The following is a 25,070-nucleotide window of genomic DNA, read 5'->3' on the forward strand; positions in this document are numbered from 1 at the left end:
TTAAATTGCAGCTTTTACTTCCATTGAAAGAAAAACAAAATTTTGATTCTAGTCAATTCTTTCTCCAGTATTTTCACCTGTTTAAAAGAGGTTTTGAATGCTGACGGAGAATTGACTGTTCATTATTTTAATAGAACCTAGGCACTCATACCGGGTAAGAAATGTTGATCTCCGTTTTTTTTATGATTAAAGGTCTTTAAATTAAGGCAAATTTCGTTGTGGATCTACTTACATCGGCGCCATCTTCAAAAGGAATTGGGACATAATTGAAATGGGTTTATTTTCTAGAAAGTCCAAAGAAAACAGGAATGAGGCAATTCATATAGTTTCGACTAAAAACACAGCGAAAAAAGTATTGGGGAAACCCCTTACTAAAGCGGCGCCACAAAGATCTAATTCCGAAGGTCTCAAACACCGGACTAACTTGCAAATATTGAGGTGTTCATGTTGTGGGTCTTTGGTAAATTTTCCAAAAGGAACACCAAAGTTTAAATGTGGGGTTTGTCAAGTAACGACAGTGTTGGCTACAGATCGCAATTCATTCAAGGAAGAAGCTCCTAATTTTGATTGTTCGGTTCGCAAATTGTTAAAGGAGGTCAAGAAAGCTTACGCAACTTTAAAAATAGCAAATACAAAGGATAGGAAGGAAATAGATGAAATCTTTGAACCTGTAAGTTTATACTTGCGTAAGGGCTTTGGTAATGCAAACTTGTTGGAAAAAACGTTTCGCCTTTGTCAATTAAACGATGCTATTGATTATTCTGAACTGGATAAATTCTACAAAATAGTCATTGAATTGCCAACGAGCAAACCCCTTTATTATATTCTCAAAGAAACAAACGAATTGTTGAAACGATCCTCAGGTACAATTACTCAGTTCTATTGGTTATTTATTATTTTGAGGAACCCTATTCTTAGAGGGAACCTCAATGGTAAATTATCTAGGAAATACAAAAACAAAAAATTAAGGATTATTGCATACGATGTTATCAAAAGGTGTATAGGATACCTCTCAAATTTTTTGACAAATACACACCATAAGATTTTTGTTCATTATCTAGATAGCTTACCGATAGAGATATTTTCCGAATATGTGGAACTGATCAACTTATATATTACATTTCAGTTAACTAAGATAACATATTGTGAGAAAAAAGCAAATTTTGTCCGAAACGAACATCATTCTAGTAGAAAAAGTCTCGAATTAAGGGACGATGATTTTTGGACCTCTGATAAATCGACCTTCCTAGAAATACTACCCAAACAAAGGAACGTTGCATTATCTTCGGTGGAACTAAAGTTTAAGCATTACCAATATGAGGAAGATTGGCACATAAAATGTGCAGCGAAATTACTCAAAATGTTCTACACGTCCAATGTGAAGAGAAAAGGCAACAATACTAACTTGCAAACATTTTGCTTTTATAATACCATGTTTGATTATATTGATTACAAGCAAGACTTTGATATATGGCGAGGGCTTGGGAAAACCAAATCAGCCACACAACTACTACAGCTTCTTCAACAACCCAAAAATCGATTTTCTCTCTGTAATTATCCATTCCTGTTATCATTAGGTCTGAAAATGTGTATAATAGAATATGAAGTGAAACGTATAATGGAGTACGAAGCTGAACATGCATTCCTCACCTCGTTAGATAAAAAGAAAGTGGTTGATGTATATTTTAGGATACGTGTCAGAAGGGAAAGAATAACTAATGACTCTTTGAAGTGTATTCGCCAACATCAAGGGGATCTTCTGAAGTCTCTGAGAGTAGAATTTATTAATGAGCCAGGAATTGACGCTGGTGGCTTGAAAAAGGAATGGTTTTTATTACTAACGAAATCCTTATTCAACCCTATGAATGGGTTATTTAAATATCTTGAAGATAGCAGATTGTCCTGGTTTGCTATTCAGCCCATCTGTGAAGAAGAGTCCGATATTGAATCCCAGAAGGAACTATACTATCTGTTTGGAGTGGTACTTGCACTAGCTTTGTTTAACAGTACAATTCTGGATTTAAAATTTCCGAAGGCATTATATAAGAAACTCTGCAAGGAACCATTAAACTTTGAAGATTATAGAGAGCTTTATCCAGAAACAGCTAAGAATTTGGAAAAGATGTTGTCATATCCAGGCAAAGATTTTGAGGATTTGTTCTGTCTTTCTTTTACCACCACATACCAAGATGCGACTTTGGGGATTTTTGGTTCCCAAAGTCAAACAGATAAGGTTACAGTTGAATTATGTAAAGGTGGCAAGGGCATTAACGTCACTCAAGAAAATAAGCAACGATTTGTCGATTTGTGGGTGGATTTCTATCTCACTAAATCTATATCTAATTCATTTGATCACTTCCAAACTGGATTTAATCGAGTGTGTGGAAAATGTTACTCGATTTCTCTCTTTGATTCTGATGAATTAGAGAAATTAGTCTGCGGTGACGAAGGAAAGGAAAACTATGATTTTAAAATATTGAGATCCATAACCAAATATGGTGGAGGATTTAATGATCAATCAAAGATTGTTGAGTGGTTTTGGAAAATTGTAGAAAGTTGGAGTAATCAGCTTCAACGTAAGTTGTTACTGTTTGTTACGGGATCAGATCGGATTCCAGCAACTGGAATATCGACTCTTCCATTCAAAGTAACAAGATTGGGAACGAAAGACAAAGAGGATTTACCATTGTCACATACGTGCTTTAATGAACTTTGTCTTTGGGAATATACAACGGAAGAAAAGCTAAAGAATAAACTCCTGTGTGCCATAACGGAATCCGAGGGTTTTGGATTTCGCTGAGAAAAGATGGCGAGAGTCCTGCAGTACCAAGCCGAAAGTATCTTACTTTCCTGGTAAAATATCATATGAAAATAAGTGTCCAATTAGTCTATACAAGATATGTAAAGATACAATCATCTATTTTCTAAATTCGTCATTTAAGATCCATCCTTTCTTGTTTTGATCAAAATGAGCAATTGTTTTCAACAATGCTCTGGCTTTGATAAGATCGTCTTTCTCAGATAGCGTAATACCAATATTTTTTACTATATCAGCAGATGACGCAAAATTGTCTTCTTTCGAGTTCAAGTATTGTTCGATTTTCTTCAGAGTATTCTTACTTTCAATTACCTCATCAGATTGTATATTTGGAGAAGGGGACGAGTTAAGCTCCGGGGATAATGATTGAGCCTTTTTTATGTTATTTAAGATTCCAAAAGAACCACTGGTGGTCTTTTTGGAAGTTAGCTTCTTTTTTGAGATTTTACCAGCTTGACCAAATTTTCCCGTCCATGTTGGGGTCCCAATTGTGTATTTCTTTGTTGCGTTTCTTGATTTACGTAAGGCACTTAAAGCGTCCTGTGCCACTTTATCTGCTTCCTTTGTGATAATCTTTGAGGGAGCTGAATGTGAGCTTAAGACTGCATCATGTGTGCTTAATTTTTCCAAAACACCTTCACCTCCAAGTAAGCCCTCCATTAAACGATCATCCTCAGTTTTAGATTTTTCTTTTTCTTCTTTACCATTGAAAAAGCTTTCAAGCTTTGAGACACCTGAAAGATTAATTACCTGCTCGAAATCGTCACTTTCCTCTGTCTTTGAGTTCTTTAATGACGACGTATGACGGTCAACTTCTTCACTTAACTCCTCTGAAGCAAGACCATTGTCTCCCCCAAGTGTAAATAAGTCACGTAATTCATTCATCTTGAAGAACCTTTTCTGTTTTGGGTCAGTAAGGATTTTGTTGGTCAGGAATTGTTTAAAGATTTGTCGATGATAAATCTTTTCCTCAATTGACCCTGAAACCATTAGTCTATATATTGAAACTTCTCGTTTTTGGCCAATTCTCCATGCCCTTTCTCTAGCTTGCATATCTGTCGAAGGGTTCCAATCTGGGTCATAAATAATAATTCGGTTAGCACCAGTCAAATTAACACCAAGTCCTCCAACCCTTGTAGTTAAAAGAAAAACATCATAATCCTCGTTATTAAATTGATCTACCAACCCTTGTCTCTTTGAAATATTGCTAGTACCATCCATTCTTAAATATTTTAAAACTGAGAGATCAGAATCTTTAAATTGAATAAATTGTTCAAGAATATCAAGCATTTGTCTTGACTGTGTAAATAACAATGTTTTATGACCTTCCTTGTGCCATAACAATAATAACTGTTTAACGACTTGCATTTTTCCGGACCTTTTCGGATTACCATAGTCTGTTTCATACTGTCTTTCTTCTCTCTCAAGAAGATCAGGATGGTTGCATATTTTTCTTAAAATATCAATACCGTATAGGACATGCCTCCTACCGCCCCTGATCTGTGTGAGCTCATTAGAATTCAAGAATTCTAGGTATCTATTTTTCTGATATTGGGTCAGTTTACAAAATAAAACCATTTCCTTTTTCTCAGGTAAATCTTTGGCTACATCACTTTTGACTCTGCGTAATAAATATGGAGATATAAGGTTCCTAAGTGCAGTTGCACATTTCACACCTGTCTGTACTTGAATATTTGTTGCATTTGCGTAACCACCCGCATTAATGGGCATGACGAACTGTTGTTGGAAAACTGGCAAGGTTCCAAGTTTTCCTGGATAAATAAAATCAAATAATGACCATAATTCGATTAGATTATTTTGTATAGGTGTACCAGAAAGGATTATTCTATTTGGAGTCTTTATTTTTTTGCAAGTTAAAGAAATGTCAGAATCAGGATTTCTTATCTTATGACCTTCATCTAATACAGCATAAGCCCAGTTAACTTTTAACAGTTGTTCCGAATGAATTCGTAAACCAACATAAGTGGTGATTATAATATGACCGTCATTGATAACTTTGTCGATTAAAGATTGGATATTAAAAGTTGATTCTAAACTTGCTTTGGTTTTTGATCTATTTTGGAAATCTTCACACGTCAGTTCATTTGGATTTGCATTCATCATTGCCTGTTCAAGCTCCTCTTCGCTAAAATTTTTTTTTGTAGACATACCTGACCCTGTAGAATGAAGTATGATTGTTCGTAATGGTGGCCACCAATGATGAAGTTCGTTGCACCATTGCTTCATTACAGTTGCGGGACAAACAATTAAGACAGGGCCATTTAGTAATCCTGAGTGATGAAGACTTGCTAAGAACGCAATTATTTGAATGGTCTTCCCCAACCCCATCTCATCACCTATAATACCACCACAGTTCTGTTGATACAGTTCATATAACCATTGAACACAGGTCTTTTGATAATTAAATAACAGGGAAAATATGTCACCTGGGATTTTGAAACTGTCATTTAACTTCGCATCTGGGATTTTTGGATGAGGTTTCCTCCACTCCTTAACGTCAGGATAACTATCGATGGCTCGCTCACTCGAACGTTGGTTAATCCATTTTCGAAGTCTCTTCTGATAATAAAGTTCATCACCATCATCCTTTGCCTCACTTGGTTTTGAGATTATCGATGGCTCAGAATCAGAAAGTTCATCTGATATATTGCCAATATTTACAGTTTCATAGTCATCATCGTCGTTTGGTTCTAAATTTTCTTTAGCTGCAGGTTCTTCGGTATAATCAAGGTCATTTCTCATATCTTCAGTTTCATCTTCGTCCGTAAGGTTTTCGACCATCTGTTCATTTGCCATTTCGAAATCATTTTCCTTCTTTTCCTCAGATAAAGTTGCAGCTGAGGTATCATCATTTTCTAAAACAAAACCTGTTTTAGATCCAAAAGCAGTAATTTGACCAGTTCTAACTAAATAATCTCTTTCTGATTCATTAGGTCTTCTGCCTTCCAAAGCTTCGTTATCATCTTTCTCGTTCCCAGACGGTATCTCCCCATTTTTCAGTTCTTTTAGCCTCTTTTTTATTGAATCCACAGTCCTAATACATTCATTGTATTCATGATCAAGATCTTTATAATCCTTTTTGGCTTTTTCTCTAACTGAAAGTCTAGAGTGTTCAAACTTTGTTCGTATTGTATTTCTTTTATATTGAACTTTAGTAAGAGCATTAATAGCCCTCTTTAATCTCTTCTCTTCTTCTTCTATACTTTTGGTACGACTCTGTAATGCAATATTTTTACCAATTTGTGCTTCAAGGGAACTTTGTGATCGAACATCGACTAACCCTAGCTTCCGTGTGAGTTCAGTATCCTTATTTTCCATAACTGTTTTCCTAATTCTTGAAAATGAATCTTTTAGCAAATTGCTATAACGTTTACTTAAATAGGATCAATAGCAAGTATTTCGTAATAACCAACGAGCAAAGGAATAATACTTCTTTCACTGTGTGTGTGTCGAAGGTTGGTAGAAGGTTAGTTAAGAGATCTTTAAGTAGGGTCCATCTTCAGAAAAACATGGGTGGGAAAAAAAGAGCCGCCGAAGATTAAATCAAAACCCTTTACTATTAAACGAACAAATAGCAAGTTAAGGTAATCGATAAATGGGAAGAGGTAGCCTCCCGTCAGTAGTATATTTGTTAATTATTCATTTATATAAAGTGCTATAAAGCTACATTCTAATGACTTATATCACTTTCTTCCTCCTTTTTTTCGTCTTATTCTGTTTCCTATGGTTGTTCAACTGCATCTGTGACTTCAAAGCTTGCTTCTTACAATTTGGTGAGCAATACCATTTACCCTTTGGAGGTTGTGTCATACCTATGCAATCGTAATGGAACCATTCATAAGGACAATTTGGATTGTCGCATGCGATCATTTCACCATATGACTCTCTATTACAAAAGCAATATCGCTCCACAATAGGCTCCTGTCTCTTCTTCAAATGAAGTTTTATCTTAAATTGAGAGGGAGTAGCAGCTTGTTTAGAGTAATTTCTTAAATTTATAGCTCTAGCCGGCGTTACAGGTTCTGCCGTTTTTACAATATTTCGTTGCAATCGAAGGGCTGCCTGATATTGGTTCAGCGAATCAATCTGTTCTTGGATGAGGTCCTGTACATATTGGGTTTTCGATCTTAAATGTATGGGTAGTAGATCTTTGTTTGTCTTTTGTGTCTCATCGGCACTCTTGAAGTTCAACGACTGGATAACCCAAAGGGATCTTATCAGCTCACTAGGAAAATGGTCCAGGGTACCCAGGAAGTTGTATCTAATGTCTGGCAACGCATTCATTCTTTCTGCCTTTATTTTATTGCTCTACGTCTTGTTCCTCAAGCAACAAACTGGATTTCCTTGATAATCTAATCGTTCTTTATTTTCATCTGGTTTTGACTACGCGAAACGGAGTGTCACAGATTTTATGATCTTGATTAAGCATGGTGGTTTATGAATACTCGATTGAAATATATTACAAGTTCACCTAAGAACATTTGGGGCCTGGAAAAAGTTTATAGGTGTAAATAGTTGGATGTTTCTAAAAACAAGAAGTTACTTTTACTTTTTGTTCATTTGTCATATAATTTAAGATTTTTTCAACTTAAAAATATTAACATATTCTTGATATAAAATAAACATTGAATGAAATAACTTTCCCTAAAGAAGGAAAAGACCCCTATAGAGTATTTAGAGGATTCGGAAACAAAAAAAAGTTAGCTTAGAAGAATTGGAAGAAATAAATAAAAAAAAATTTTGGGGAGAGCGGGGAATTGAACCCCGGGCCACCCGCATGTTCGAGAAGAAATTCCCAAAGCGGGTATCATACCACTAGACCACACTCCCAAGCGATTTTTGATTTTTTAAGTTAAAGATGTCCATCATGTGAGGTAAACATTTGTTTTTTCCCTGACATACAAATTTAATGTCGCACTTAATAAAGTGGACATGTGTTGGCAGGTTGAAGTTTGTGAATTTGCACTACAATTTGTTAATTATTATAGCCACATAAGTACACAAGGAAACTTTTTATTAGGAATGAGAATATTTCACTTTGCGAATTAATATCATCGACAACTATTGGTTCCCGATAAAAAGGTCAAGTTCAGTTAATCGATTAAACAAACACCTACCTACTTAATGCTTTTCCGAAGATAACACTTGAAACTAAGACTTTACCTATATGCTAGTATCGCTATTAATGTTCATTTATGATATACATTATATACAGGTTAGATACATCTTTATAAAGGAATGCTCTCATCAGGTTTAATCCTTTTGGTTACTATTCAATAGTTTTAACTTTTCCATCTCCTCTCTTGCATTAAAGTCACCACTACATAGCTTTTCATATTGCTGATCGTATCTACCTGTAGACAAGGGAGCGTTACCGGTGAATCTTTTAGTCATGTCAACCATACCCCTCTTACAATCCAGAAAAGCTTTCATCTGTGCAATACATAATTCAGGTAGCTCTCTACTTAGTTCTGGATCCTCTATACACTTTTGGGGTGTGTTTCTTTGAATCATAACACAGGGGGACCGCTGGAGACATATGGCAACCGCTTTTTTTTGATCTTTACAACTAGCACCCATAATGACAACTATTCTTCCTAATATATCAACCTATAATACTTTCACCCATTGCTTCTTACACACAGAAACAGGTTTAGAATACAACTCTAACGTAGTGAAATCTCTAGCAGAGTAAAGCGCGCAGCAGAGATGGACTAATGAAATAACCTCTAAGAAATTTTTGGGACCCTTTCTCAAAACATTTCACGACTGTGAATGGCCCTAATCTTCGAAACATAGACCTGCCTTTAAATAAGCAATGTCATTAAACTATCTCCCGGGACGTCCAAATGATACCCAGCAGTCAATGTGCCAGGCTTCCTGGCAAGATCATACCATTTTTGCATATTGTTCAGGTAACAATTTAATCATTCTTTCAAACGAATTTACCAGGCTACAAACTATTTATTTGGAAACAGAGATGGATTGTACAGCTGTAGATATTAACCCAAATAATGGGTTTATTGCAGTCTCCGTCAATAATAAAGTTAATGTTTACAAACCATTGCATCAAGTTATGAAGAATCCCAAATGGACATTCTGTTGTGATATATTCCATGATCATTCAAGGGTCAATTGCCTGAAATGGGGACATAATAAATATTCAAATTCAGATACAATTGAGATAATACTAGGATCAGATTATTTATCATTTTGGAAAATTGATGACAAATTTGGGAACTACATACCTATATTATTATGGAATAAGAGGCAACCTAAACCTGTATATCTGGTAACAGTATCGAATGATTCACAATTGATAGCCAGCTTGGGAAAATTTGATCATTCCGTCAAATTGTGGAAAAGAATCTCAATTAGTGGAGAACAAGATATATTTAACTTATCCTTGTTACATCATTCCGCTCCAGTTACTTCGTTGAGATGGAAACTATTAAAAACAAATCATAAATCAACGCAAATACTCTATACACTTTGTGCAGATAAAAAATTACGAATTTGGTCCTGCATCGTGATGGAAACAGGATTGGTTAAAGTACAAGATTGGGGGTCACTCATATTGAAACCCGAACAAAAATTTTGCTTTATTATTGATAGCTGGCTAATTCAATCATTTTTGGATACATTATCAGCCAAGAACCAAGACCAGTTACCTAAGGAATATGAATATTTTAAAAAATTAAAACCAGATATAGTACTCTTTGGCGATGTCGACGGTAATTTCGAAGTAATTTCGTTGGAAAACCTATCTCATGAACCACCAAAATCATTGAATACCAAGCAACTTGGGACTGTTTCTATTCCACATCCATCTATAATGAAGAACCCAAATTTTCTATATTTCTCGGAGGTTCAACCTTATACATTCCCAGAAGCGTCCTTGATTGTAAATGATTTATGTGGGAAAATAAGACATTCTACTTTAAACTTACCTATGCTTCTAGCCCCCACTAAGAAGGACCAAACTACAACTCGAATAGCAATATTAGAACACAAATTTACAGGCCATAATAAATCAATACAAAGGCTAATCAGAAGTAATGATGGTGAAGCCTTATTAACTGTTTCAAGATTTTCTGAAAATTGTGTGTGGTGCCCGCAACAGTTGGATAATGGAACTTCGTCATTAGAAATAAAAAACATAATAAAAACTGAAGCACCAATAAAATTAGCAGTTGTACAGGAGAAGGGTTCCCTTGTAATTTGTCTGCTAGAAAATCTCAAAATTCAAGCATGGGAATGTCCAGATATACATCATGTGTTAGATTCTCATTTGAAAGCAGAATTTACATTTCCAGAATCCGATCGTGACCTTCAGCCCTTGCTCATGTTTCATACCCCAGAAGAAAAACATAATCATCATCGTCACTTCGTGGCCATTGTCTATAATGATGGATCAATTCGCGCGTTTTCTGTATCATTTGAAGAGGGAATTAATGAAGTGGAATCGGATTCATTAGATACTACAGATGATATTTATCGAATTACAACTATCGATCCAGTCCACACTACATACCGTAGTTATAGACCATTACTTTCATTAATCACTAAAAAGGGTGCCACCAGTACTTACAAAGCAATTATTGACTGTGATGACCTGGGGAAATACCATATCGCATGGATAAAAACCTATGACATCAATACTGGAATTACTGATGCTCTATTTGTGAGAGGTTCTTCAACAGGAAAAATATGTATAGTAGGCTCAGATGGGAAATCAATGTCACTTTGGGATATGAGAAGAGGGGTGCTGGAATATAACCAAACTTTTGAGGATACAATTAGGGATGTAGATTGGACAAGCACGGAATTTGAGCAAAGTATTGTATCCATTGGCTTTATTGGTTTTGCGCTGCTCTACACCCAGTTGAGATATGATTATACTAATAATACCCCAAGTTATCTACCCATTGAGAAAATTGACATTACCTCCCATACCGCTCATACAATTGGTGATTCTATTTGGTTAAAAAATGGTATATTTGTGGTTGCCTCCGGTAATCAACTTTACATCAAGGATAGAACTTTGGATTTAAGCGATCCCTTCACAAATCGATCAATTGGATCAAGAAAGATTATTTCAAATGATATCCTTCACCTAAATAGTGTGTTAAATGGCCCACTACCTGTTTATCACCCACAATTTTTAATACAAGCCCTATATGGGAAAAAATTGCAGCTTGTAAAGGAATTGCTATTAAGATTGTTCCTTGAACTGAGAAACATTGATTTTGAGTCCATGGATATAACCACAACTTTATCTTCGGACCTAAATACTCCATATTATAAGTTTTTTGTTGCTCATGATAGAGATTATCCTTCTGAAAAGTTTCCCGACCCTTACCCAGAGTTTACAAAGGTTGTTGCATCTGCACTTTGTGAACAACTGACAAAAATTACACTCCCATATATTACGCGTCATCAACAAAAAACACTAATTACTGTCATAGAAGCTATGGACCTGATTATAAAAAATGAAAAGACTGTCGATTATAATGGTATCAGATTCTTATTGGGAGTCAAGTTATTTATCTCCCATAGACCTGGCCAGAAATCTTTATTAATGAGAGACGTCTCTTGGGCTTTGCACTCTGACAACAAGGAAATTATTCTTTCATTAATTAATACTCAGCTGGATTCGTGGGAGAAAGCCTGTGAATTTAAGATTGCGTACTGGATAAAACAGTCGGACTTACTCCAAAAATTTGAAGATATTGCCAGGCTAGAATTTTCCAAAAATGAAACTAAGGATCCATTAAGATGTGCCATTTTCTATCTTGCTCTTAAAAAGAAGCAAATTCTGTTAAGTTTATGGAAAACTAGTATTGGACATCCTGAACAACAGAAAATGGTTAAGTTTCTCCAGAACGACTTCAAGGAGCCAAGATGGAGAACAGCTGCTCTTAAGAATGCATTCGTGCTGTTAAGTAAGCACCGCTACACAGATGCTGCAACTTTCTTCCTATTAGCTGATTCTTTGAAAGATGCTGTAAATGTACTTTGGAAACAAGTAGGAGATATGGATCTGGCCATTGCTGTATGCAGAGTCTATGAAGGTGACAATGGTCCAATACTAGGAGACTTGTTGATTAATCAAGTCTTACCCAATGCAATTTTGGAAAGTGATAGGTGGATGACAAGCTTTATATACTGGAAGTTGAGGAAACAAGAGTTGTCTATCAAAGCTCTTGTAACAGCTCCAATAGGGCTAGAAAAGAACTCAGAAATTGTCTCTCGTGGAAAATTAGTAAACCGTTCCTTTTTAGTAGAGGACCCTGCTCTCTTATTTTTATACAACCACTTGAGGGAAAGAAACATAAGATACTTTATAAGTTCACTTGAAATCGGTCAAGAGGTGGAGAGGGTATTACTTCTGAGAGTTACTGATATATTAAGACGAATGGGATGTAATTACTTGGCAGTTTCGCTTGTAAAAAATTGGAAATTTATTGAGATTAAAGACACTGATATTAAGGAACAAGAAACAGCTGACAAAACAAAGGAAACATACACTGGTATAGATACTCTTGTTAATGAACCGACAACAACAAGAAGGGTAAGACAGAGTTTGTTTGATAAATTTGACGAAAATGACACTCCAAGAAAAAGTGAGGATAATTTTACCGCCCAAGTTGGTTCTTCTCATGGAAACCTGTTGGATGCCTTTGCCTCACCATCACCATCATCTCCTCTGACACCTAGAAATTTGTTGGATGATTTTTCTGTGGGCTCAAGCCAAACGAGAAGCACCACACAAAGTTCCGGAAATATCCTGGCTGGTTATGATGATACTATAAAGGAAGGAGCTGCCAAGAATATTGCAACTGAACAGCGTAATTTATTGGACAACTTTGGCGTTCCAGCGGCGGCACAGCCTAAATCATCCAAAAAACAGGCTCCAAGAAGTATGCTTGACGATTTTATGTAACATTGAATAAACAAAACTTACACATTTAAAATATATACGTCAAATGCATACGGCAAAAAGTTCAAACCGTCATTGATAACGTTCAACTCCTTAGCTGAATCCAGAATTTGGCCCCAAATGGAAGCTTAGTTTCTCCCTGGTCTTTCATCTGATGGAGTTCCTCTTGCTCGGGATACAAAATCAAGAGAAGAACTTTGCAATATTCTTTCTAGTTTTGGCCTTTTTTTCATCCAATAGTTTTTGTACTTCGTCTATCTTTTGGTCCACAACCTTATCATCTGGATTATTTTCTTTGCATTTCTTATAATCCTTTTTGGCATCCTCTAGTAGCTTCTTCATATAATAACTATTACCCCTTCTGTAATAGGCTTTGGCCTTGTCTAAATTGGGGACGTTATCCATATCAAGTAAGTACGTAGCATATAAGATAGAATCGTCGTACTGCTTCAGATAATACATCATTAGAGACATGTTTAAGTATAGTTTCATCTTCAGAGTCAAAAATTTGATATTATTCTTTTCATCAACATCAGGTTCTGGAATGTATTCATTTACGTATTTCAATGATTTCTTATATTTAAAAAGGGCATTTTTGTAATCCTTTTGTTTAAAAAGTAAGGATCCGGAGTTCTTGATAATATCAGCGGCTTCATAAGCTTTGCTAAAATTTTCCGAGTCGAAATGTCTGTCATCATCGGGCATTTCTTCATATATATCACCCCCTATCGTGTCATTCGATGCATTGTATAGTGGGATGCTCATTTCATCATTCCAAAGCCCACAATCCACCACTCTAATTTCTGATTCTGGGAATCCATCTGAGTCTACTTTACAATTTTCAATAGTACGAACTACATATTTACCATGTAAAACTTTTCCAAATATGGAATGTTTACCATTCAAATGAGGAGATGGGTAAGTCGTTATGAAAAACTGAGAACTATTAGATCCCGATGTTCCTGTGTTAGCCATGGCCAAAATGAATGGTTCTGTGAACTCACCCAAATTTTCGTCTTCAAAATTTCCGTAACAACTCAATTCAACATTTGAGTCACTCAGATTTTCCTTTGTTGCGTAGATTGAGCAGCCACCTTTGCCAATATTATCTGATTTCTCAAACTTATCAGAACCATATATAACGTCCCCTGCTTGAATCATGAAGTTCTTGATAACACGGTGAAAATAATTATTTTTCAATGAGAGGGGTCTATCCTCACCTTCAATAGTTATGTCTCCGAGACATAAATGGTAGAAATTGTTAACGGTTCTAGGAGCTTCTGCTTCGAACAGTTCGCACACAATTCGACCAACATCGGTACCATCAATGGCAACATCTAAGTACACATATTTATCTTCTTTATTCATTGTTGAGTATCCTATGTGACTTACAAGTCTGGGATGGCTTTAACTCTAATGTGCCCCAGGCATCGAACATTGTGGTGAGTTCAATTTTTTTTTTCAGTGTTTCGGATCTTTGAATAGTATCGAACTTTTCAGCTCTTCACGGTGTGAGCAGCTTGATCTAATAAAAGCAAGACAAGTCTATCAAATAAACAGAGGATTTCCAATCAAAAAATTATAGCAACAAGGTTAGGATGTCGAACCGTCTAACTTTAGCTGTAGATCCAAAGGCTGTCATTCTAAGACAATGTGTAATTCTATCGAAGACCCTAAGGAATGATAGTAAACAAAGGGCAACACATCTCCAATCTGCCAGTATGGCTGCGATTCTCGGCGGAGGAAGTGAGGTGTTTATGGATGACAGTGAACCTAGTATAGAAATATTTGAAAATCCATCTTTGAATAAATATAATAATCCATTTCTTACTGAGATAATACAATTGGAAAGAAATCTAAATTCCATAGAACCAATTCAGAATATTGAGCTCATTACCATATTGCAACCATTCCTTACCATTATTAAAGATGATTCGGCATCTGGTTATCTTACAGCGCTTGCATTAGATGCTGTCCACACAATCTTATTACTGGAATTACATACAGATGAATCATTGGAAAATATTAAGGCTCACAGGGAGCTTATGAATTCCTTAACTCATTGCAGATTTCAGGGATCGCATAAAGTGTCTGATGATACGGTGCTTTATAAAGTTATTAACATTGTCCAACTTGTTTTTAATTGCAAATTTGGAGATACGATGTCTGATTCGATAGTATACGATACCTTGCAAAGTGTATTGTCTTTGGCCTGTAATAAAAAGAGGACAGAGGTTCTAAGGAATGCAGCTGAATCAACAGTGCTATTAATTACTGTGAATATATTTAAAAAGTTGAAATATGCGAAGCCATCCGAGTCTACCCAAGTTTATATTAATGATGAGACATATTCAAGAAAAAGTTTACAATTAGACATATTGGGAACTCGTCCGAGCAATGACTTACCAATTAGAATAAGTGATGACAGAACCGCTAGTAATATTACCCCTTCAATAAAAGAAGAAGAATCGATCAATTCAGAGGTAGAATCAATTATATCAGACAATGATTTTGATAAAAGCTATGGAATTGGGATAATAGCAAATTATTGTAACTTATTGCTTTCCCTGATTCTTCCTGAGAACCGAACGAAGCATACTTCTTCGAGTAGAATATTAGGTCTAAAAATATTTACGACTATGTTTGAAACTGCTGGAGATGTTTTCTTGTCACATCCAAAATTATTCAACCTTCTGTCAGATCCAATATTTAAATGTGTTTTATTCATTATACAAACTTCGGACAAGATTTCCATACTGGAAGCAGCATTAGAGCTTTTCACGACCATAGCGGTTACCTTTGGGTCTCGTTTGAAAATGCAACTTGAATTGACTTTAAAGTATTGCTTCGATGTACTTTTAGACCTTCAACCCAAACAAAATATTATCAAAGAATTGATAGTGGAACATCTGGCACTCCTTTGGACACATTCAGAAACCTTCTTTTTATCTACATTCATATCCTATGACTGTGATTTAGATAGTTCAGATATCGCTACCAGATTCTTAGAAATCATGGTACAGCTAACCAAACCTAGCTCCACTTTACATACCACTGAATTTATCCCACCTATTTGTCTTGGTGCGTTAATCACAGTGATTAATAATATTTCCACATATTCCAACAATATAGCAAAAGATAAATTTGATGATGCAAGTAGGAAAGTAGTACCGAATGGCCTCAAACAAAGGGATCGCAAAGAGCTATTTATTAAATGCGCGAAAGCTTTCAATAAAAAGGCTAAGGTTGGTCTTGAAATGTTTGTTGAGAATCAGTTTATAAAATCTGACAATGATCTTGATATATCTCAGTTTCTTTTCGCTAACAGTGGTCGATTGAACAAGAAAGTCATCGGATTACTACTCTGCGACCCATCAAGGAGTTCTTTACTCAAATCTTTTATGAACTTATTAAATTTCAAACATCTGAGAATAGATGAGGCTCTTCGAATATTTTTAACTAAGTTTAGATTACCTGGGGAGTCACAGCAAATTGAAAGAATTGTTGAAGCCTTTTCATGGAAGTATGTCCAAGATCAGGATTACGATCCCTCGCAACTTCGATACGCTGATACAGATGCCTCTTTGGAGGACAGAACCCAAATTACCTGCGTTCAACCAAATTCGGACTCGGTGTTTGTTTTAAGTTATTCCATTATAATGCTAAATACTGATTTACACAATCCGCAGGTCAAAGAGCACATGTCGTTTGAAGATTACGCAGACAATCTAAAGGGTTGCTATAACGAAACACATGATTTTCCACGTCATTATATTCAGAAAATATACACTTCCATAAGGGATAAGGAAATTGTAATGCCTGAGGAGTTCCATGGGACTGAACAATGGTTTGAAGATTCATGGAGTAATCAAATATCCACTAACACAGTAATTACTGAAATGCCAGAAAATACAGAGCTGAATATAATTAAAGAAATGAGTCAACTAGAATTGTTACAATTCTATAAATCAATGTTTAGACAGGTGGGTGAAGCTATTATCAATTGTCTCTTCAATCTATTATCAATTAGTACAGAAATGGCCACTTCTGAGGTTCTTCTTAAAGCCATTAAAAAATGTGCAAATATTGTTATTTTGTTTGGGTTGAAGGAGTTGTCTTTTATTATTTCTCATGATCTGGCAAAGATGAGCACACTTCTTGATAATTTCGAAAAAAATACTACTGGAACATCTTCTGAAATAAACGATGATGTTTCCATTGACGCTGCATGGAAATCTTTCCCTTTAATCGAAGTTATTGACGAAGAAAATAAAATCAGTATTCCGGTTAGCACGGAGACCATTAAATTGGGTAAGTCACTGAAAGCACAAGGAAGCTTAAGATTATTTTTCGATCTTGTTAATCAAACATCTTCACGTGATATACAACTTTACCATGATGTTATTGGTGTGATAGTTATTCTTTTTGAGAATCTGTTGCTTGATCCAAATTTCTTAACACACTTTGAAGTTACTTGGAAGTTGAGCTCACTTTCAACTCCTGCCTCTGAACTGCGCATCAGCAAAGTTGTTAGGATGAATAAAAGTTTACTTTCTTCATTTGCCGCATATTTAAAGGGTGATGATGAGCCCAAGGAAGAAGACATTGACCATGCACGGACTGCCTTGGGTTGTGTTTCCGGCATCGACTTTACCGAATCCATCTTCAAGAATAAAAATCTCGTTACCTCAAATTTTGTGGAAGTATTGCTTGAATCTATTCACATTTCCAGGTCGTTAGAAAATGAAAGATTCTTTGAACACGAACTACTATTTCTAATAGAGACTTCTATTTTTATGACTATGTTTCATAAACTTGACAATACTTTATACCAGATAATCTTCGAGAAAGTGAATAGTATATTAAATGATGTGGACATTCTTTCCAAGGATACAGTCAGGCGCCTTGCTTCCTACAAGTTGATATTGTTACCTAATTTGGATAATTCAGCGGGCCTATTAATCGAATTTATAAATCAATGTTTGTTGAAGCAAAATGAGATATTTACTGAAGACTATTTTGATACTGACGAAGGTGAAGTATTTATTAGCAGGATATTACAAATTATCTCTGAAATGAAGTCAGGTAAGAATGAAGTATTGTCTAATGAATATTTCTGGGAGTGGTCACTCCTAGTATCTAACATGAAAAAACATTCAATGACGATATATACATTCCAAGAAAGTATTATTCAGAATGAGAATAATATTACGAAGAAGAATCTAAAGCATGTGTTGAAATTATTAGATAGCATAGCAACCTTAGGCTCCATTGGTAGTGTATGGGAAATTGAATATGATCGTCTAGTGTTAAGGGGAGATCACCCAGATATTAATGAGAATCCTCATCAGGGCTTAATTGACATTTCTTTAAAATCTGTAAATATGACTGCACGTCTATTGAAGGAAAATGAGGTTGAAGATTTTTCCAATGACGATATTATCACTGTTATTCAAACTTTAGTTCATCAATGCTTGAATCCGTGTGACCAAATTCGGTCATATGCTCTAAGTTCATTAGAAGATGCCATCCTTGAAAATAGGCATATAAATAGTGGTGATGGTTCTTTAATTGAGAAGATAATAGAGCAAGGATTGACGCCTGTCATTAGTGATTTAACGAATATTAACAGTACTGGTGCTCAAAGTGATGAAGATGATAGGAAGAAACATGATTTGATAAACCATATGATAGTTTCCATGATTGGTAGGATCTATCTTTACTATTTGAAACAAGGCATATGCACGGCCAATACGTACATGATAGTATTAGGTGCTTTCAATCATTTTGTTGACGATCCTAAAATGGAGACTGAATTACAAAGATTGATAACGGAGAAGGATAAAATTGAGGCAGAACGTGATACTAGTGTTGTGAAAGAATCGGCAACTATACAGACAAATTAAAGTTTTTTGTTTTATTTACAAGGAAGGACGAATGCAAAGAAGCGTCATATGATATGTAGAATAATAGAACACTAATAAATAATAATGCTGTTAGAATCTCCAATTTTTTTTTATTTCATAATTTGATTTGGGAATCAGCACTTCTTGGGAATGGGATTGCATCCTTTATATTATGATTACCAAATAGATAAGAAATCAACCTTTCTAAGCCTAGACCGAATCCACCATGTGGTACGGATCCATTCTTCCTCAAATCTATATACCAGTTCAATTCTCCCCTCTTATTCATACCCCTTCTATCCATTTCCGATTCTAATTTTGCTGAGTTATTCTCTCTCAATGAACCTCCAATAATTTCACCCATCCCTGGTACCAATAGATCAAAACATTCGACGGTTTCTGGATTTTCGGGAGTTTGTTTCATATAAAAGGCCTTACAATCTTTTGGATATTTGGTAACAAATACGGGCGTTCCATTAAAGTATGATTCTGCCAACCATTTCTCATGTTCCGATTGTAATGCCTTCCCCCAAGTGGGTTTAAAGACAAAATCCTGACCAGATTCTTGTAATTTCTTAATAGCATCATCGTATGTAACAGTATTCCATTTGGATGGATCAATTAATGAATCCCACCTTGTCAAGATAGTTTCCCTATCATCGACCCCATTAGGATAATATCGAGGCAACAAATCATTTTCATGCTCACGACATTGTTTGACTAAATATATGATGAATTCCCTAATGAAATCCAAGAGTGGTTCCAAGTCGTCAATATATGCCAATTCCAATTCGAGCATCCAAAATTCCAAAAGATGTCTATTTGTATTACTCTTCTCCGCTCTAAAACATGGGATTAAAGACCATGTCTTATTTGTGGAGTTCAACAGCGTTTCCAAATGCAATTGAGCTGACACAGTTAAATACGCATCCGTTGGTTTAATCTTGAACAATTCATTATTAGCGCCCTCACAATCGTTTCCTGTGATTATGGGGGGTGCCACTTTAATAAAATTATTTATCATTAGGAAGTAGTGTATTTGGAACTCCATAAAGGATCTGAATTTCAACTGTTGTTTGAAATAATTGGTTCTATGTTTGAAAATTGGATTTATTGATCTCAGATATGTCAATGACTGATTCTTTTTCTGTAATGGGTAGTCTGGTTGGATGTCCCCTATTATTGAAATTTGGGAAGTTGGTTGTAATTTGAATTCGAATGCTTGTTGTCTGTCTGGGGTTCGTTGTACTTGTAAATTGGTAATGGATACACTCTGTCCCAGGTTGAGACGTTTGATGGAATGAAGAGTATCTTCATTGTTGATGTTGTTGTTGATAACTAGTCTTAATGGATCAGCCGTGGTAGAGTCGTTTAGATCTACGAAAGTTACATTTTTCAGTATTCTGATGGAAGTTATCCATGCATTTATTATTGGTATTGATTTTTCGTTATTGTTGGTATCGTTTTGGATTGCCTTAATGATGTTATCGAAAGTTGGTGCGGTAGATAGAGTCTTGGAGATGGGGGAGATAGAAGTAGCAACAGTTGTATACGTTCGATATGTAACTGATCTCAACATCTTGTCTAATCTGTTGGTTCTCTTGTTATTATTACTTTATATATAGTCTAAATGACCGATATAGATATAGCTGGAACTACCTTAGTTATTGCTAAAGTTGAAAAACATAATAAATGAATGGACAGAATCAAAATATACTTTAAAGATTACTTAGATTATATATCATATAGTAATAATAATAAAATATATATACAATGGGGCCAAGGTAAAGTACCGACACACAATCTTGAAACTCAAAGATCCAAACGGCACACACACGCTGTAAAGGAACTGAGATTCAAGATAAAGAACGGACATTAAACAGTTTGGCTTGTAAAGATCTGATAGTGATTACTTCTCTTAACACACATAAGAAGTAAAAACAATATTTTTCAGAACTCACAATCACCATCGTACAGTTAAAAGCAACTTAAAACTGATTCCAAAGCAAAAAAAAAGTCAAATCAATCACAGAAATCAAAACACAGTAACATTATCACATCAAAAACAAAAACAAAAAGGAACAAAAAAAAAGGATTTGGTTCACACAATAGCACACATTAATTCATTATAGTAGAGTAATAGTTGAAATAAAAGGGGGTAGGATAAGGATATGATTGACGTTGGGGGAGAGCGATGGGCTGATCCGATTAGAATCTTTGCAAACCCTTTTGTCTAGCTTGCCACTTTCTGTAGATGATAGTACTTAAAATGGCGATAATAGCCAAACCGACTAAGATGAAAACTAGAATAACACCACCTGGTAACATTGCGAGTATGATTTGATTTTGAGTTGTTAATGAACTGGTTAAAGACTTGATATGATTGAGAAACTAATACAGAAGAGGAGAGCAGCGAGGGATGGCAGGACAATGTGGGAGCGACAACAGATTCCTCTTATATAGTCTCGCTTATCACTGAAAAATTTGCCAGTGAAAAAAACAAAAACAACGCAACTGTGCTCTCTTCTGGTGGATTACCCTAAACGGCAACGGAAACAGCGCATGGCCCAAAGGGGAAACACCGCGGAACGCCACACCCGATCCGGAAATTATGGCACGGGCCCTTACGTAAGCGGTCAGTCCACCAGGTCCTCGATGACACTATTAAGCAACTCCTTGCCATCGTCGAGCAGTTCGTTCCACCAGCTCATCCCTGCGTCGATGAGGTCCATGACGGGCTCGCTTGCGGCAGAGGTGGTTTTGGTGCTGGTGGTAGTGCTGGAGGGCTGTATGGTCCTGGTGCTTCGAATAGGCGTGCTCTCCGGGGTGGGCGTCGCACTGGTAAATATATTCTCTTGTTCCTCCGTGTCCTCGTCTTCGTCTTCGTATTCTGGTTCTGGTTCTGGTTCTGCCTCATACGCAGGGTATCCGCCCCACATAATATTGTAGGTGCTGTAATTACCGAATTGTGCGGCCAAATGTGCGAAATCATCATGGCTGACCTTGTAGAATAAACTCTCATCTATGGGTCCACCAAATTTTTCATTGAAATAATTTGCGTCACCATCATTGGCAACTCGATCATTCTTGGAAACACCGCATATATCACAAATTAAATTATAAAGTTCCACATTCTCAAAGACAGGTAGCATTGTACCATTTGTACTAGAGGGGAATGATGGTCCAACTCCAATGAATAGAGACCTCATATCACTTTCATGAGGCGCATTCCCAGATTGACCAAAGTAAACATCCTCTTTCTTATTTTCAAGCTTATTGGAACTCTTCTCCTTTCCTATCGTCTTGTATTTACTCTTTGTCATAATGGAATAATTGGAATCCGGAATTATCCAAATTGAATTCATCATATCTAATTCATTGAAATTTTTAATCTTATTGAATTTAAAAGAGGGTGGGAAATTACCGTTCAAATATATCTTAAAATGATTCTTAATATCTGCACTTCCCATGGCTAGATCCTCACTAGTAACACTGGTATCATTTTGAGGCCTTGTGTAATTAAAATACTTCTTTATATCATGGTAAACTTCATTGATATTGACATCCTTCTTCACAAATACAACAAATGCAGAACTCTTTTCATCATTCACTACATGTGATATTAACTTTTCTTGCTTGGCCTTGGGTAATACATCCTCCCAAAACACAACATTTTTCTTTAATGCAATACTGTTAACACCATTCTCACTAAAAATTAACACATTAGTAAAATCTAATAAATTTCTCTCCTGTAAATTGCTAAACAATGCTTCCACAAATTCATCAATATCGCTCAACAAACTTTCAAATTCCGGATCATTAATAGAATAACCATGAATTGAGGAATAATCCAGTAACTCACTAATACCATCCAAAATTAGTTGTGGTCGTTCATCAATAGATGTCATATCCACATATTGGAAAATATTATCAAGATCCATCCTATGAGGATATTTCTTCTTCTTCTTGGCAATCTTATCTTGTTTCTTTTTCTGTGTCTTATCTGCATTAATAATAATCAAATCTTCCTCATCATAATAGTAAGGAAGAGTGGAATTGTCATACATTTCTTGTAAAATGGGCCAATTACTACTAGCAACTTTAAATGGGAAATTACCTTTAGCATCTTTTGTTGATTTTGAATACGCAGATTCAATGCTTGACCAAAGTGGCACACTGATATTGTAGGAATTCCACCCCAATTCTTCATCTTCCTTCATTTCATCTTCTGAACGTTCTCTTAACATTTCACCGAGAAGAAGAGCACCATGATTTTCAGGGTATTGTCCAGTCAATATGGAATATAAATTAGAAATTGATTCACTGGGGAAACTTGGAAGCATATATGGAGTCGTCGTTATATTTAAAGAATCTGCCAAGTCCAAAGAATATAACCCATGTAAAAATGGTGTGTTTTTTGCCGAGATCAAAGAAGGGTGGAACCCTGAAATGGATAATAAAATTGTGATCGGATAAAAATCCATAGTACCATTGGAATATTTGATGTAGGGGTCAAAGCTAAAATTATGATCAAAATAATTTTTTGAAGAAGGTGTTGATTTCGTTATCTTTACCATCAAAAATATGAAAAGTGATAATACAATTAGAATAGGAATAATCTTTTTAAATATTGGTCCCTTGAGGAATGTAAACCTTCTGCGATTGCTTCTGAAATGGGGGAAAGCATTCATATTAAATTCATCATCTCCATCAGGATGTATTGGATTGCCATTACTATCTAATTCATAAAGTTGAATCCCGTTGGAGTCAGCATTAGATTTAAAAAAATCACGTCCTTGAAGGAATGGTTGTCGCCACCACCAATATTTCATTTTATTCCATACTCTCTTACCGTTAAAGCGAGACTTATTTCTCATTGAGTCCATGTAATCATCATCAAGTCCTATACTTGCATCTTCTTCTGGGGTTCGACTAGAATGATCAAATGTATCAAAATCTTGATCAGTGTCTTCGTCAGGAATAGCAAATTCGTCAGGTTCTGGAAACCTTGTATCTCCGCTCATTGTAAGGTTTTCTGGAAGAGGCTTAATGGATTGATGAGCTTAATAGTCAAAAATTGAATCTTTCCTTACAGAAAGAGCTTACGTGTAAATTCTGTTTTATGGCTACGTACCGTATTATTATTTTTCATACCTTTGCGCTAACATGAGCCGGACCAAATTAACCCGGAGATTGTAACTGGGACATTTGGAAAATGACAACAGTTTCTAAAAGGTAATTCATGAAGGCTTAAGTGATCAACAATATTCAAATCTAAGAAGCTCTCCGACTTTACCTCTATCATTTATTATTAATTATTAAATTAGGTGGGTTTTATACTATTATATGATACGATATATGACGAATATTATTCAAATGATTGGAGTTGACCAGTATTACATTATGCTACATTTATTATCATCACCATTGTCTTCCTGGTAACCATGTGATGCCTCCAGTAGTTCCATTTGCTTGAGCAGTTTCTGGAATGTTGTGCCCACATTTGTATCATCTTTAGCTGAACATTCAATAAATCCAGCTTTAATGTTCTTGTCACTACTGCGGATCAAGTTCGCCAACTTTTTACCTTCTTGCTTGGTAACGACTGTTCGATTATCGAGGTCATTCCTTAAATCAATTTTATTACCCACGATTATGACAGGAATATCGTCTCTTTCCAGTTGGTCCAATAATTTATCCCAAACAACGGGTATCATATCAAAAGTGCTTCTATTAACAACGCTATAACAGAGAATAACTCCTCTTACACCAGCCAACGACTTCAAATTCAATAACGATGATTCATCCTGTCCAGCAGTATCTACAATCTCCAACGTAAAGTGCTGATTCTTAAAATCTATCAATTTCGTGAAATGGTTCTCAACGGTAGGATAATATGATTCAAGGAAACGAGATTCCACATATCGTATTGTCAGCGTGGTCTTGCCAACGTTTTTCGCTCCAAGAACAGCAATCTTTCTTTGAAAGGTCTTAGTCGGTGGGGATGATAATGAGTAGTCCATATATAATGTCGAGGATATGCACACTGGCTAATGTAACTTCTGATTTCCTTGGATATGACTGCGGTTAACTTGACGTTACTCATCGATTTATCCTCGATGATAAAAAAAAAGAGCCTGTCAAAATAAAAAAACAAAGGTCCTACCCGGATTCGAACCGGGGTTGTCCGGATCAAAACCGAAAGTGATAACCACTACACTATAGGACCAGGACGTTAAGAAAAGTGATCTCTAGCGGGATCGAACCGCTGATCCCGGCGTTATTAGCACCGTGCCTTAACCAACTGGGCCAAGAGATCTGTTTTCTTGGATTTTTGGAGGAAAATGAGCCTTCCAAATTGACTATTCTGAATCATGCGGAT

General features: G+C 35.8%; 11 protein-coding genes and 3 non-coding genes across 14 annotated transcripts; 3 read left to right on the top strand and 11 right to left on the bottom strand.

Annotated features, from left to right (window-relative positions):
* Nucleotides 1-271: 271 nt before the first annotated feature.
* HUL4 (putative E3 ubiquitin-protein ligase HUL4) lies at nt 272-2,800 on the top strand (the record flags this gene model as incomplete). The annotated part of the gene is made up of 1 exon (XM_003673728.1): nt 272-2,800. One exon carries the CDS (start codon nt 272-274, stop codon nt 2,798-2,800), a length of 2,529 nt encoding a protein of 842 aa, XP_003673776.1.
* Nucleotides 2,801-2,917: 117 nt separating this feature from the next.
* Nucleotides 2,918-6,157, bottom strand: RAD26 (DNA-dependent ATPase RAD26; the record flags this gene model as incomplete). The annotated part of the gene is made up of 1 exon (XM_003673729.1): nt 2,918-6,157. One exon carries the CDS (start codon nt 6,155-6,157, stop codon nt 2,918-2,920), a length of 3,240 nt encoding a protein of 1,079 aa, XP_003673777.1.
* A 360-nt stretch (nt 6,158-6,517) lies between these two features.
* Nucleotides 6,518-7,123, bottom strand: YNG1 (Yng1p; the record flags this gene model as incomplete). The annotated part of the gene is made up of 1 exon (XM_003673730.1): nt 6,518-7,123. One exon carries the CDS (start codon nt 7,121-7,123, stop codon nt 6,518-6,520), a length of 606 nt encoding a protein of 201 aa, XP_003673778.1.
* Nucleotides 7,124-7,581: 458 nt separating this feature from the next.
* On the bottom strand, nt 7,582-7,633 carry NCAS0Atrna6P. Its single transcript is given in 2 exon segments — nt 7,582-7,618; nt 7,582-7,633. It is a non-coding gene; the product is annotated as a tRNA-Pro (tRNA).
* A 459-nt stretch (nt 7,634-8,092) lies between these two features.
* Nucleotides 8,093-8,419, bottom strand: PET191 (Pet191p; the record flags this gene model as incomplete). Its single annotated transcript, XM_003673731.1, has 1 exon — nt 8,093-8,419. The coding sequence occupies one exon, from the start codon at nt 8,417-8,419 to the stop codon at nt 8,093-8,095; it is 327 nt and encodes a 108-aa protein (XP_003673779.1).
* A 238-nt stretch (nt 8,420-8,657) lies between these two features.
* Nucleotides 8,658-12,785, top strand: RAV1 (Rav1p; the record flags this gene model as incomplete). Its single annotated transcript, XM_003673732.1, has 1 exon — nt 8,658-12,785. The coding sequence occupies one exon, from the start codon at nt 8,658-8,660 to the stop codon at nt 12,783-12,785; it is 4,128 nt and encodes a 1,375-aa protein (XP_003673780.1).
* A 180-nt stretch (nt 12,786-12,965) lies between these two features.
* CPR7 (peptidylprolyl isomerase CPR7) lies at nt 12,966-14,150 on the bottom strand (the record flags this gene model as incomplete). Its single annotated transcript, XM_003673733.1, has 1 exon — nt 12,966-14,150. The coding sequence occupies one exon, from the start codon at nt 14,148-14,150 to the stop codon at nt 12,966-12,968; it is 1,185 nt and encodes a 394-aa protein (XP_003673781.1).
* Nucleotides 14,151-14,380: 230 nt separating this feature from the next.
* On the top strand, nt 14,381-18,688 carry GEA1 (Arf family guanine nucleotide exchange factor GEA1; the record flags this gene model as incomplete). Its single annotated transcript, XM_003673734.1, has 1 exon — nt 14,381-18,688. The coding sequence occupies one exon, from the start codon at nt 14,381-14,383 to the stop codon at nt 18,686-18,688; it is 4,308 nt and encodes a 1,435-aa protein (XP_003673782.1).
* A 115-nt stretch (nt 18,689-18,803) lies between these two features.
* On the bottom strand, nt 18,804-20,267 carry SLM5 (asparagine--tRNA ligase SLM5; the record flags this gene model as incomplete). The annotated part of the gene is made up of 1 exon (XM_003673735.1): nt 18,804-20,267. The coding sequence occupies one exon, from the start codon at nt 20,265-20,267 to the stop codon at nt 18,804-18,806; it is 1,464 nt and encodes a 487-aa protein (XP_003673783.1).
* A 629-nt stretch (nt 20,268-20,896) lies between these two features.
* PMP1 (proteolipid ATPase) lies at nt 20,897-21,016 on the bottom strand (the record flags this gene model as incomplete). Its single annotated transcript, XM_003673736.1, has 1 exon — nt 20,897-21,016. The coding sequence occupies one exon, from the start codon at nt 21,014-21,016 to the stop codon at nt 20,897-20,899; it is 120 nt and encodes a 39-aa protein (XP_003673784.1).
* A 308-nt stretch (nt 21,017-21,324) lies between these two features.
* On the bottom strand, nt 21,325-23,712 carry NPP1 (nucleotide diphosphatase/phosphodiesterase NPP1; the record flags this gene model as incomplete). Its single annotated transcript, XM_003673737.1, has 1 exon — nt 21,325-23,712. One exon carries the CDS (start codon nt 23,710-23,712, stop codon nt 21,325-21,327), a length of 2,388 nt encoding a protein of 795 aa, XP_003673785.1.
* Nucleotides 23,713-24,084: 372 nt separating this feature from the next.
* RHB1 (putative GTPase RHB1) lies at nt 24,085-24,711 on the bottom strand (the record flags this gene model as incomplete). The annotated part of the gene is made up of 1 exon (XM_003673738.1): nt 24,085-24,711. One exon carries the CDS (start codon nt 24,709-24,711, stop codon nt 24,085-24,087), a length of 627 nt encoding a protein of 208 aa, XP_003673786.1.
* A 134-nt stretch (nt 24,712-24,845) lies between these two features.
* NCAS0Atrna2Q lies at nt 24,846-24,917 on the bottom strand. The gene has a single exon. It is a non-coding gene; the product is annotated as a tRNA-Gln (tRNA).
* Nucleotides 24,918-24,933: 16 nt separating this feature from the next.
* Nucleotides 24,934-25,007, bottom strand: NCAS0Atrna6I. The gene has a single exon. It is a non-coding gene; the product is annotated as a tRNA-Ile (tRNA).
* Nucleotides 25,008-25,070: the final 63 nt, after the last annotated feature.

The sequence above is a fragment of the Naumovozyma castellii genome, chromosome 1 (assembly GCF_000237345.1).
Source record: "Naumovozyma castellii chromosome 1, complete genome".
NCBI lineage: Eukaryota > Fungi > Ascomycota > Saccharomycetes > Saccharomycetales > Saccharomycetaceae > Naumovozyma > Naumovozyma castellii.